This window comes from Bubalus bubalis, chromosome 2 (assembly GCF_019923935.1).
Source record: "Bubalus bubalis isolate 160015118507 breed Murrah chromosome 2, NDDB_SH_1, whole genome shotgun sequence".
In the NCBI taxonomy this organism is placed as follows: Eukaryota; Metazoa; Chordata; class Mammalia; order Artiodactyla; family Bovidae; genus Bubalus; species Bubalus bubalis.
This window is the reverse complement of record NC_059158.1, coordinates 81,455,345-81,468,358: the sequence shown is the minus strand read 5'-3', so window position 1 is coordinate 81,468,358 and position 13,014 is coordinate 81,455,345. Positions and strand designations below refer to the sequence as shown.

Below are 13,014 nucleotides of genomic sequence, written 5' to 3'. Positions count from 1 at the left end.
TTCAGTGATTTTCAGTTCAGTTCAGTCGCTCAGTCGTGTCCGACTCTTTGTGACCCCATGAATCGCAGCACGCCAGGCCTCCCTGTCCATCACCAACTCCCAGAGTTCACTCAGACTCAAGTCCATCGAGTCAGTGATGCCATCCAGCCATCTCATCCTCTGTCATCCCCTTCTCCTCCTGCCCCCAATCCCTCCCAGCATCAGAGTCTTTTCCAATGAGTCAACTCTTCCCATGGGGTGGCCAAAGTAATGGAGTTTCAGCTTTAGCATCAGTCCTTCCAAAGAAATCCCAGGGCTGATCTCCTTCAGAATGGACTGGTTGGATCTCCTCGCAGTCCAAGGGACTCTCAAGAGTCTTCTCCAACACCACACTTCAAAAGCATCAATTCTTCGGCGCTCAGCCTTCTTCACAGTCCAACTCTCACATCCATACATGACCACTGGAAAAACCATAGCCTTGACTAGACAGACCTTTGTTGGCAAAGTAATGTCTCTGCTTTTGAATATGCTATCTAGGTTGGTCATAACTTTCCTTCCAAGGAGTAAGCGTCTTTTAATTTCATGGCTGCAGTCACCATCTGCAGTGATTTTGGAGCCCCCCCCCCAAAAAAGTCTGACATTGTTTCCACTGTTTCCCCATCTATTTCCCATGAAGTGATGGGACCGGATGCCATGATCTTCATTTTCTGAATGTTGAGCTTTAAGCCAACTTTTCACTCCTCTTTTCACTTTCATCAAGAGGCTTTTTAGTTCCTCTTCACTTTCTGCCATAAGGTGGTGTCATCTGCATATCTGAGGTTATTGATATTTCTCCCAGCAATCTTGATTCCAGCTTGTGCTTCTTCCAGCCCAGCGTTTCTCATGATGTACTCTGCATATAAGTTAAATAAGCAGGGTGACAATATACAGCCTTGACGTACTCCTTTACCTATTTGGAACCAGTCTGTTGTTCCATGTCCAGTTCTAACTCTTGCCTCCTGACCTGCATACAAATTTCTCAAGAGGCAGATCAGGTGGTCTGGTATTCCCATCTCTTTCAGAATTTTCCACAGTTTATTGTGATCCACACAGTCAAAGGCTTTGGCATAGTCAATAAAGCAGAAATAGATGCTTTTCTGGAACTCTCTTGCTTTTTCCATGATCCAGTGGATGTTGGCAATTTGATCTCTGGTTCCTGTGCCTTTTCTAAAACCAGCTTGAACATCAGGAAGTTCACGGTTCACATATTGCTGAAGCCTGGCTTGGAGAATTTTGAGCATTACTTTACTAGCATGTGAGATGAGTGCGATTGTGTGGTAGTTTGAGCATTCTTTGGCATTGCCTTTCTTTGGGATTGGAATGAAAACTGACCTTTTCCAGTCCTGTGGATTTTGCTTGTTACAAAATATGCAGTTATCTTCCTCAGTTCACACATCCCAGATTCCTCAATTTGGGGAAATTCTCTCCTTTTTATACCTAAATGTTGCAGTTTGTCATGTGGTTTTTAACAGATGCCAGCTGTTTTTTAATAAAACAAAAATACAAAAAGGTATTTGTTAAATATAGTAATTAACAGAAACACTTTTTAAAAACTTGTCAAAATCATAACTTAGATGAATAACTAATCAGTTTATTAAATGGCAACCCACTCCAGTATTCTTGCCTGAAAAACCCCGTGGACAGAAGAGCCTAATGGGCTACAGTCCACAGGGTTACAAAGAATCGGACATGGCTGAGCAACTGAGCGTGCACATGCACAGACACATGCGCACGCGCGCACACACACACACACACACACACACACACTAAGAAGAAATCTGAGGCTTACTTTTTCTAGTTAGTGATTTTTGCCTTGTGTCAATGCTTTCCAAAATGGCTCTGATGAAAGATAACACTTAAGGATGTTAGGAGCAGTTTATGATAAAAGGTCCTTTGCTTAAATAAGCATAGAACACCCCTGAATTGCTTAGGCTTCTTTTTGTCTCAAAGATTTTTCAACAGCCTTTAATTTAAAAGTTCACATTATAGCTCTCTCAGAACAGTATGAATATTAAGTTTCTTAAACTTATTTATCTAGATAATACTTGCTGTAATGTTTTCTGTAAAATGTCATGGAAGACTATAGAGTTCAATGGGACACTTTAAGGGCAATGCCTCCATCTGCCATGTTGACTGTCATTTCCTGACCAGGGAATATAGGAAGAAGAGTTATTCTCAGCCATACCACATCCCAGCACACTTAGTCATAAGGGGAACAGTGGCATGCATCATCATGACAATACTGAAAACATGTGGGTTCGTGACCTACTTGTTGGAGTTAGATAGTAGATATTTCTTACTGAGGGCTTCCCAGATGGCTCAATGGTAAAGAATCTGCCTAACCGAGAAGGAGACACAGTTTCTATCCCTGGGTCAGGAATATTCCCTGGAGAAGGAAATGTCAACCCACTCCAGCATTCTTGCCTGGGAAATCCCATGGACAGAGGAGCCTGGAACGCTACAGTCCGTGGGGTTTCAAATAGTCAAACATGACAGCGACTACATAGCAGCAAGAGTATTATGCCATTGTGTAATCAGCAAATACAAACCAAATACAGGTTAAACAGCAAAAGTTTAATATGAAGAATTAACAGCCACAGTAAAAGTGTAACCATAATATATAAGGAAATACTATATGGTACCCTAGGGCTGAGGGAGAGTAACCAAGGAAGGACAAACTCAAAAAGAGTTCAGACCCCCTTGGAGAAGGTGTGGCTCAGCCCTAGAAAAGCAGAGTGGAGAGGCTTGCTGGTTTAGCTAGGCTGGAGCTGCTCTGGAGTTTCTAAACAAGCAATAGGCCACCCTTCAGGGTACAGCCTGAATGGGTGATCAACAATTGGTAGCAAGGAAATGCAGTGGTAATCAGTGTGCCTATCTGGGCTAGAGACGTCAGAGGACAGAGACTGTGCAGGAGCTGGCAGAGGAAACAGCAGATGGGTGTTATCTCCTGTGTTATGGACCAGCTGCACGCAGGCTGCTCAAGGCCTCCTAGAATCAACAGCTGCTCCCTGTATGACCCTCCAGGACACAGGCAGCTATGGGATTTGTTTCCATCCTGAGAGGACTGTGGAAAGATTATCCCCCAGGCTAAGGCTATAAGATCATGAGTGGTGGCGTTCCATGTCTGTGACTGGACAAGCTCCACTGGGTGTTCTCACATTCTCCTAACCCCTGACATAGCAGCCATGCAAGAACTTGCTATATAAGCTCTTCTTCCTACAGTGTCCCTCTGGCGCCCTCTACTGAGAAAGCTAAACGTTATAAAGAAGAAATGCTTAAAGGGATTCATTTGTTGTTCAGTGGCTCAGTCGTCTCCGACTCTGCAACTGCACGGACTGTAGCCCGCCAAGCTTCCCTGTCCTTCGCCATCTCCTGGAGCTTGCTCAAACTCATGTCCATTGAGTCAATGATGGTGATGGTGCATTTATCATGGTGCATATATTGAATGGTACACCTTGAGGTGAGAGGCAATAAATTGACAACTGACATAGGCATGTAGCTTACCATTCATATTAGTGACCTATGTAGCAGAGTACCTTACCACTCTCTGTCACTGCACAAGGTGAAATGCTATTTCTATGTTTCTAATCCTTCCCAAGTAAAATAAAATCTGTTCACTTTTTTTTTTTTTTTTTTGGTTTTCAACATCTTCAGCTCAGTTCAGTTGCTCAGTTGTGTCCGACTCTTTGCTACTGCATGGACTGCAGCATGCCAGGCTTCCCTGTCCATCACCAGCTCCCAGAGTTTACTATTTTATTTTGAAATTATTCTAGGTTCACAGGAAGTTGCAAACATAATGCAAAATGAGCTTATGTACCTCATTAATATAGACTATTCTCAAAAGCAGGAAATTAATATAGACACAACAATGTGTATATATATACATATATATTTTCATGCCATTTTATCACGTGTAGACTTTTGTACTTTTGTTATAGCTGTTAATTCTTTACAACCAAAGCAAGAAAGACATGGAATGTTTCATCCTCTCACAGATCTTTTGCTTCAGTCAACCCACCTGACCCCTATATTCATAACCTCTGGCAGCCACTAATCTGTTCCACATATCTATAATTTTTCAATTTCATGAATGTTATATAAATATAATCATACACTATGTGAATTTTTTGAGATTGGATTTTTCTCTCAGTATAATGTCCATATATATATAGTTAGTTAGCTAATAATTTTTATCTACTCTGCAATCTCTGTCTTTTAGTTAGTTTTTTAGACCATTTATATTTTATATAATAATATTACTGGGCCCACCGTTTGATTTTGTTTTATCTTATTCCCTCTGCTTTTTGTTTCTCTCTTTACTTTTTCATGCCATCTGTGAGTTATTTGAATAGCTCTTGGAATTTATTTTGATTTATCTGGACTGCAAGGAGATCCAACCAGTCCACTCTAAAGGAGATCAGCCCTGGGATTTCTTTGGAAGGAATGATGCTAAAGCTGAAACTCCAGTACTTTGGCCACCTCATGCGAAGAGTTGACTCATTGGAAAAGACTCTGATGCTGGGAGGGATTGGGGGCAGGAGGAGAAGGGGACGACAGAGGATGAGATGGCTGGATGGCATCACTGACTCGATGGACGTGAGTCTGAGTGAACTCCGGGAGTTGGTGATGGACAGGGAGGCCTGGTGTACTGTGATTCATGGGGTCGCAAAGAGTCAGACACGACTGAGCGACTGATCTGATCTGATCTGATAGTGCATTTTAATATATCTCATATGTGATGGATTTTTTAAGTACTTTCTGTAGGTCTCACATTATACACATATAACTTAACACAATCTATTGGCCTCAACAATCTCCCAGCTTGAGTGAAATGTAGAAACTTTACCTTCTTTATCCCTTCACTATTGCTAGTTCATAATATAATTGTCTCAAATAAATCATCTCCATATACTGAGTACCATATCAGATAGTGTTATACTTATTGCATCAACCATCAACATATTTTAGAATATTCAAGAGGAGAAAGTCTAATGCATTTATCTATGATTTTGCTCTTTGCGTTGTTTCTTTTGTATTTCAAGAACTCCCTTAGTCATTCTCTTAGGGTAAGTTTGATGGTAATGAATTCTCTTAGTTTTTCTTCGAGAATATTGTCACTTTGCCTTCATTTCTGAAGGTTAATTTTGGTAGAGACATAATTTGGGGTTGACGGTCATTTTCTATTAGCGCTTGAAAAATATTTGTCACTTCCTCCTGAACTTCATGGTTTCTGATGTGATATTCACTGTCATTCAAATTGTTTTTCCTCTATAGGTAAGGTTTCATATATTTCTTACTGATTTCAATATTTCTGTTTTTTTCAAAATTTTGTTTTTCTGAAATTTCATTTTGATGTGTTGCAGGGATTCACTCAACTTTTTTTTTACTGTCTTTTTTTTTTTTACTATATCTTACTATGTCTTTTCATATCTTTTGTTATTTAAAAAGTTAGAAAATTTTTATCCATGTTGTCTAATAATATTTTTCAGCACCACCATCTTTCTCCTCTTCTGGGATCCCAATGACATGAATGCTGGATCTTTCTTATGGTCTCACTGGTCTCTGATGTTCTACTTTTTTTTACTATATTTTCTTTGTGTGTTTACATCAGGTAATTTCTATCATTCTGTATTTGAGTTCATTGACCCTTTATTTTGTCCTTTCCATTCTGCTGAGACTATCCAGTGAAGTTTCCTTTTCTTTTGCTTTATTTATATCTCATTTCTAAAATTTCAATTTGTTTTTTTTTAATCTTCTATTTGCTAAGCCTTTTCCATTTGAACATGTTTAAAGCAGTTTGTAATTGTTCATTTAGCAATTTTATGATGACTACTTTAAAATTCTTGCCAGATAATTCCAAATGTCTGAGTGACCTCAGTGTTATTACCCACTGATTGTTTTTCTCCTTCAGTTTTTAGGTTTTCATGGCATTTCAGTATCTGGACACTTGGGCAACTATGTTATGAACTTTGGATCTTACCTAAATCTGTTTCAGAAGATGAAGGGAGGAGTTGCCTCATTATTGCCAAGTTGAGGTAGAAGTCCAGTTTCCCCAGTTAGTGTTCTTTGACTACCTGGAGAAGGGAATCCACTACTGTTATGTGGTGGTGGGATTCACTGATACCCTGCCTGGCTGGGAAGGGGATTGCTCCCTTTTATGGCTCCCCCTGTAGCGTCCACTGATACCACTGCTAGAAGAGAACCCCTACCAACAGTGAATGTTGGTGAAAGTTGTAGTTTCAAACTCCAGCATCCTCCGATACAGTCAGGGAAGAGCAAAAATGTTTCATTGCCATTAGGTGGTGCAAAAGTACATGATCCTTATGTGTGTGTATGTGTGTGTGTTAGTCGCTCAGTCGTGTCCAACTCTTTGAGACCCCATGGACTGTAGCCCGCCAGGCTTCTCAGTCTATGGAATTCTCCAGGCAAGAACACTGGAGTGAATTGCCATTCCCTTCTCCAGAGGAACTTCCCAACCCAGGGATCAAAACCAAGTCTCCTGCATCACAGGCAGATTCTTTACCATTTGAGCTACAGGGAAGTCCATGATCCTTACATGGCCACCAATGGTATCTTGGAGGAAGACTTTTTACCATTGAATGGGTATGAAAATCCTGGCCCTTCACCCAGTTGTCTGATACCATGGTTATAGTGGTAGGGGAGGGAAGTCGATGAGGGATTTGTGATAAATATATATTTGATCTTTGTCTCTCGCTCCTGGCACACCACTCCTAAAGCTCTTAGAATCTCTGAAGTGATGACTGACTGTGTTTTGTATAATGATGAGGTGATTGATGGCTGGGGGCCCAAGATAGCTTCAAAATGAGGGTTACTCACCATAAACACCAAAGCGTGATTAAAAGATGGAAATTTTAACCACACACCCTGACCTCCAATGAGGGGAATGGGGCTAGAGATTGAGTTAATCATCAATCACCCATGATTTAATCAATCATGCCTATGTAATTGTTAAACAGTTAGAATAGGAAAAAGGAGTCCATAATGGCGGTGGCTAAAAGACAAAGAAAGGAAAAAGCCCATGAAAATAGAACAAAGGAAGGTCCAAGGACCAGAGTGAGAATCTCAGGTAAAACAGCCCTCCTGGCTAGCCCAATTTACAGAGGGCAAGCTCAGGGGGAGGAGAAAAAACATACAAAGAGAGGAGCCAAAATTGAGTCGGGGGCTTTTCTTCTCTTCACATCTTTTGGGCCGGCCCACCCTCACACCTCTAGGATGTCTTTTCCTTCTGCTTGCCAATTAAAACTGAGCTGTATTACCTATCCATCCATCACTTCAAATTTTTCTGTGGTGAGACAGAGCTGAGGAAATTACAAACTCCCCTGACATAATGATACCTGTGTAAAAGCTCTTTAAATGGTGGATTTGGAGGGCTTCTGGGTTGGTGACTACATCAAAGTGCTTGGAGAGTAGCACGCCTGGAGAAGGCATGGAGGCTCCACAACCCCTCCCATACTTGGCCTATGCATCTTTTAGATTTGACTGTCCATGGGTTGTATCCTTTATAATAAACAGGTACATTTAAGTAATGTAACTTTCTGAGTTCTATACACCCTTCTAGAAAAATTAACAAACCTGAGTAGGGCATCATGAGAACCCCCAACTTATAACCAGTTTGTCCAAGGTACACGTGGCAACCAGGGACTTATAACTGGCCTCTGAAGTAGGGGAAGTCTTGTGGCACTGAAGCGTTAACCTTTGGAATCTGTGCTAATGCCAGATAGTTAAACTGAATTGTAGCAATCCCCATTGGAGTCCAGAGAGGTATGGCAATTATTGTCTAAAAGTTTTGCTAACTTTCCCCTTTCCGACTTCTTTTGCAAGAGACAGCAGGCTGTTCGTTCCTATTGGAGTCTTTGGGTTACTGGCTCTTTGAGCAACATGTTCTGGATATATGACTAAAGGAAAACTCAAGGAATTCACCACCATTTTGTTCCTCAAGTGCAAAAGTTCCTAGACTGTCTGCCTTCTCTTTCAAAGCCTCTTATGTTTCATTGTACGTATTATTTCCAGGATTTTTAGCTATATTTAGAGAGAGGAATTGAGAAAATATGCCTATTCCATCTTCATCTAGAGATAGAATTTCCAAGTCAGTTTTGAATATTAGGATCACCTTTCCTATATGAGAAAAATGGTTTTCCTTCTCCATCTTCGAGTTTTTTTCCCTCCCAGCTTTCCATTCCTAATTATGCAAGATTGACTCAGAAACAATTTTTTCATTAAATAACCTCATGAGGTCACTATTACCAGCTATGAAATGTTTCCACCATTCTTTCCTTTGCTAGTAAGATTTTCTCTGAAGTCCATCTACACATGAGACACAGACATTTTCAGCATATGTTGATCAGGCTCTCACCATATGTTGATCATTCTCCAAAACAGATATTCAGGTCTTGTTGGGTGCTACTGTTTTATTGAGACTTTCTATAATAAGAGGCTAATCCAAACTTATTAATTAGCAATATCATTAAAACCAAAATTTCCAGTCTGTTCAGCCTATGGATTTGTGGTTTAAAATAACCTCTTTCTGTAAAGCTTTCTTATCTAGGAGACTCCCACTTAGCATAAATGATTGAGTGATTAAAATGATTTAGCCAGAGATGGATCTGGGAATGGAACTAACAGCTACTAGAAGATCTAATTCACACTAGACATTTTACACATTATCTAATGTGCTTCTCAAAATAAAGCCTTAATGTATATAAGTCCATTTTACCAATGAAGCTTTTGCAAGGTCACACAGTTGGTAAAACCCAACCTGGGATTGAGCTCCTACTGTACATATAGAGCTAGCCAGCAGTCTATGAACCATTAGTCAACCATTAATCAATTAGTGGATAGAAAACATTTTCTTAAGTGAAGGATATTAGAAAATATCATCAGACGTTTCACATAGTAAAGTGAAAAATTATTTAATGAAAACCAGTTCACTTCATATACATATATGTATGTATGTATACCTATAAATAAATTTATTAATATATGTGCACTGAATCCCAGTGCATAAAAACATTTTTTATAATGTGGTTGGCGGACAGAGAAATCTGGAGCCATTTTATTAGGTGACCTTTTGAGATACTCTCACTTAATCTAAGTGAGATTGTTTACCATACCCACTGTGCTAATACTTTTCCAGGAAAAAGTATCATCCTTCAAGAGCAAAATATATTTTTTGAAGCCCCAAATGTACTGTGTAGAATCTCTGGGTTACAACAGAAAGTTGCTGTTTCTATGATAAGAATTCATGCTAATGTGTAGCTCTTGATGCCTATGATTCGTTTATGTGTGTATATATATTTGTTTCTGGTAAAAGTACATTTTACAACTTGATTTTTTCCTACTCACCACAAAACTCTGTATCAAAGTTAAAATTTAATCAGTTTCATAATGAGATATGAATTAGACACTTGAAGTACAAAGAAGACATTACACTCCAGTGGTTAAAAGGGAAGGTTCTGCAGTCACACAGATGTATTTTAAATCCAGGCTCTGTCATACAGAACCTTAGGCAAATTAATTCTCAACTTCCTTACCTGAAATAGTATTCATAGTAGCAACTAACTCATTTTGAGAATGTTGGAATTAAAATGAGGTATACATATAAATTATTATCAAAGTATTTTTCTTATAGCAAAAATGTAATAGCTTTTAGCTATTAGTCTAAATCTTTTAAGTTAATACATTTGCAGAAACCAGGAATTACAAAAGAAGCCCTGAATGGTTACAGGCAGAAAATAAACCCCCTTTTTTCCTGATGTTAAATCACCCAGTCGTGTCTGACTCTTTGTGACCCCATGGACTGTAGCACGCTAGGCTGCTCTGTTCATGGGATTTCCCAGGCAAGAATACTGGAGTGGGTTGCCATTTCCTTTTTCAGGGGACCTTTCCTACCCAGGGATCAAACCCATGTCTCTTGAGTCTCCTGAATTGGCATATGGATTTTTTTTAGCCCTAGCACCACCTGGGAATGACATTCCTGTTGGACTTGTTAAATTGCTTTTTCCTCAGAACATACATGACTGAATGACTAACAGAATATACTAAATGATGAGAGAATATTGCTTAAATTTTACTTTGTAAGTAATTATTGGCTGATTTAACATGAAAGAAAGGGGAAGAAAAGAATGTTTTCCTAGTTTTGTCTATATATGGTTTTAATATATATGTATGTTTCTATAGTTTTGCCTATAAATCAACACTTATAGTCAAATGTTCATGACTTAGGGCTTCCCTGATAGCTCAGTTGGTAAAGAATCCGCCTGCAATGCAGGAGACCCTGGTTCATTTCCTGGGTCAGGAAGATTCACTGGAGAAGGGATAGGCTACCCACTCCAGTATTCTTGGGCTTCCCTTGTGGCTCAGCTGGTGAAGAATCTGCCCACAATGCAGGAGACCCAAGTTGGATCCCTGGGTTGGAAAGATCCCCTGGAGAAGGGAAAGGCCACCCACTCCAGTATTATGGCCTGGAGAATTCTATGGAATTCAATGGATTCTATAGTCCATGGAGTTGCAAAGAGTTGGACACAACTGTCCATGGCTGTACAAATCAGTCCTCTCCATAATCTAATTCTCAGTTAACTGACATAACTTTGAAGGGTCAAGTCATGAGCCAGAAATTATATAGCAAAGCTGGATTTCAATACTGGAACACAAATCCCAAGATCTGGCGCACCTAAACAATGTTTAGAAAATTATTCACACATATCTTTAATGAAAGGACTTTTGATATTGCAGGACAACCTGGAATCATCCATGTTCCCAATGCAGAAGGGCTCTTTGAACCTCCTGCGGCAGAAATGGGAATCCAGCGATTACCAGAAAAGCGAGTACAGTCCCAGGGGCAGTCGTTGCAGGCTTTTCCAGCCTCAAGAAAACAAATTGCTTGAACCTGAAGGAGAGGTAGCATCAACACCTGGACCTCCAGATCCTCCAACTCTGCTCCGAAGTGTCAGAGAAGAGATATTGAGTGCAGAGTCTGAAGAGAAGTGCCCTGAGGACAAGAGTGATTACTCTAGGGACTATGGTCAGCTGGAAGTGCTGAAGGAGGATTCCCTGAGTGGTCAGCACAGGATTGAACGGTTCTCCATTGCCCTTGATGAGCTGAGGAGTGTGTTTGAAGCTCCACGGAGTGGAAACAGACAAGCTGGACCAGCTGAGTACAGCCAGAAGGTAAGGAGCCATTGATTGAGAGTCCAAATTTATAATAGACAAGATAGGCAGCTTGTCTAGCCTTCCATTTATAAGCATATAGTTTTGTGTTTTTTTTTTCTTTTCCCCCTCTCCACTATTCTAGACAGATATCCTGAAGCAACCATGTAATACAGTGTGAAATGTGGCATCCACTGTTATTGACTTCCTCTATGGTCTGTTCCTTTGGGAACTTGATCTCCTTTCACTCCCACAAAAACAGCTCTGATAGGCCCTTTAGGTAGATATTTCTTTACGTATATGCCTTATTTCTGCAGCTAGGTTGTAAGTTCCTTAGAGGTAAGGACAATTTCTCATCAATCTTTGTACTTCAAACATCTAAGAAATGGTGCTGCATTTAGCTCCATGAGGATTTATCAGGATTTATCAGTAATGATGGTGAAGTGGAACAAGTGAAGGCTCTGGAACCAACTGTGACCTAGATTTTAATCCTGACACCTGCCATTTACTTCTAGCTGTGTGAAGCTTAACATTGTGAATGTGTGTCTTAATCTGCTACTTCTCAGGCATCTTGTAAGAATTACTGATATTATATACAGTCTGGATTATTTTGTGGTAAAGGATGATTATGTCTCAGTGATCATGGTGTACTGTAATGTCACCTATAAAATATGTCTATTAGCTAAAGGGGACATTTATTCAAATACAGGAAATAGGATTAGCAGCATTGCTAACAAATACCACATTTATATTTCTCTTGTCAGTTAAAAGCAACAACTGCTTAAACTGAAATTGCTTGAATGTATCACACTCAACAGAGTCCCTACAAAAGAGATTATAGTTGAATTTCATAAATAATTAATAAATAATCTCAGGTTTTCCATTGGGAAGCAAATTCCATGCTCTGTTTGTTTGTTTTTTTGTTTTTTAAGCTTAGTGACAGTTATCAGGGAGGTACAGTCCTATTCTTGTTAATGGATAATTAGCCTTTGTTGAAGGCTTCACAGAAATAGAAAAATTTTCAAAATAAATTATTTTGCTAATATTTGCTCTCAGGTATTTATTGGGACATATTGTAGTTATGATGAGACCATTGTTGTATATCAAGTAACTCAACTTGGTTTAATGAGAATAAGGGATATAAAGTTATAAAAATGAGGTTATGTTGAAGCTAGAGAATGTCTCAAAAAAAATCAAACTGTTGATACTTACCAATCTCTAATGTGAGGACTTTGTTTCCCTCCTTTCTACTCTATAGGTGCAAATTTTTTGTTTATGGCTTTATAATATCTTTTGATTTGATCCCTGGGTCAGGAAGATGCCCTGGAGAAGGAAATGGCAACCCACTCCAGTATTCTTGCCTGGAGAATCCCCTGGACAGAGGAGCCTGGTGGGCTAAAGTCCATGGGGTCGCAAAGACTTGGACATGACTGAGCGACTAACACACACACAACACACACACAGCTGGATGTCTAAGGACTGGGGAACACTTAACATAGATCCTTACAATGTCATTTATTCTTACCTTAATGAATTAAGTAAAGTCACAGAAAAGAGTTTCATCTCTGTTGACTTTAGTATTATAATTCTGAATATTTACCCGAGATAATTGATTAAAGAATTGGCTAAAGATAGAAAACACCATTCTTATAAATTATGTAATACAACCTATCCTCATCTGGAACAGATGTAGCTGCTTAAATACAATATTTTTTTAAAAAACAAAACATTAATAAGAGTTTCTGGTTGAAATGCGAGATTACTACTCACGCTTGGTATGGTATGTGATTTTTGGATCTGGTGCCCATAAAAATAATTATGGAAAAAAAT

At 39.4% G+C, this 13,014-nt stretch overlaps 1 protein-coding gene across 1 annotated transcript in view; it reads left to right on the top strand.

Annotated features, from left to right (window-relative positions):
* Positions 1-13,014, top strand: part of LOC123464681 — a 573,326-nt gene that overhangs the window by 331,866 nt on the left and 228,446 nt on the right. The window contains exon 2 of the mRNA XM_045162086.1: positions 10,771-11,205. Within this exon, the coding sequence (XP_045018021.1) occupies positions 10,789-11,205 (417 nt within the window). The 5' untranslated portion in view covers positions 10,771-10,788. The remainder of the gene's footprint in view (positions 1-10,770; positions 11,206-13,014) is intronic.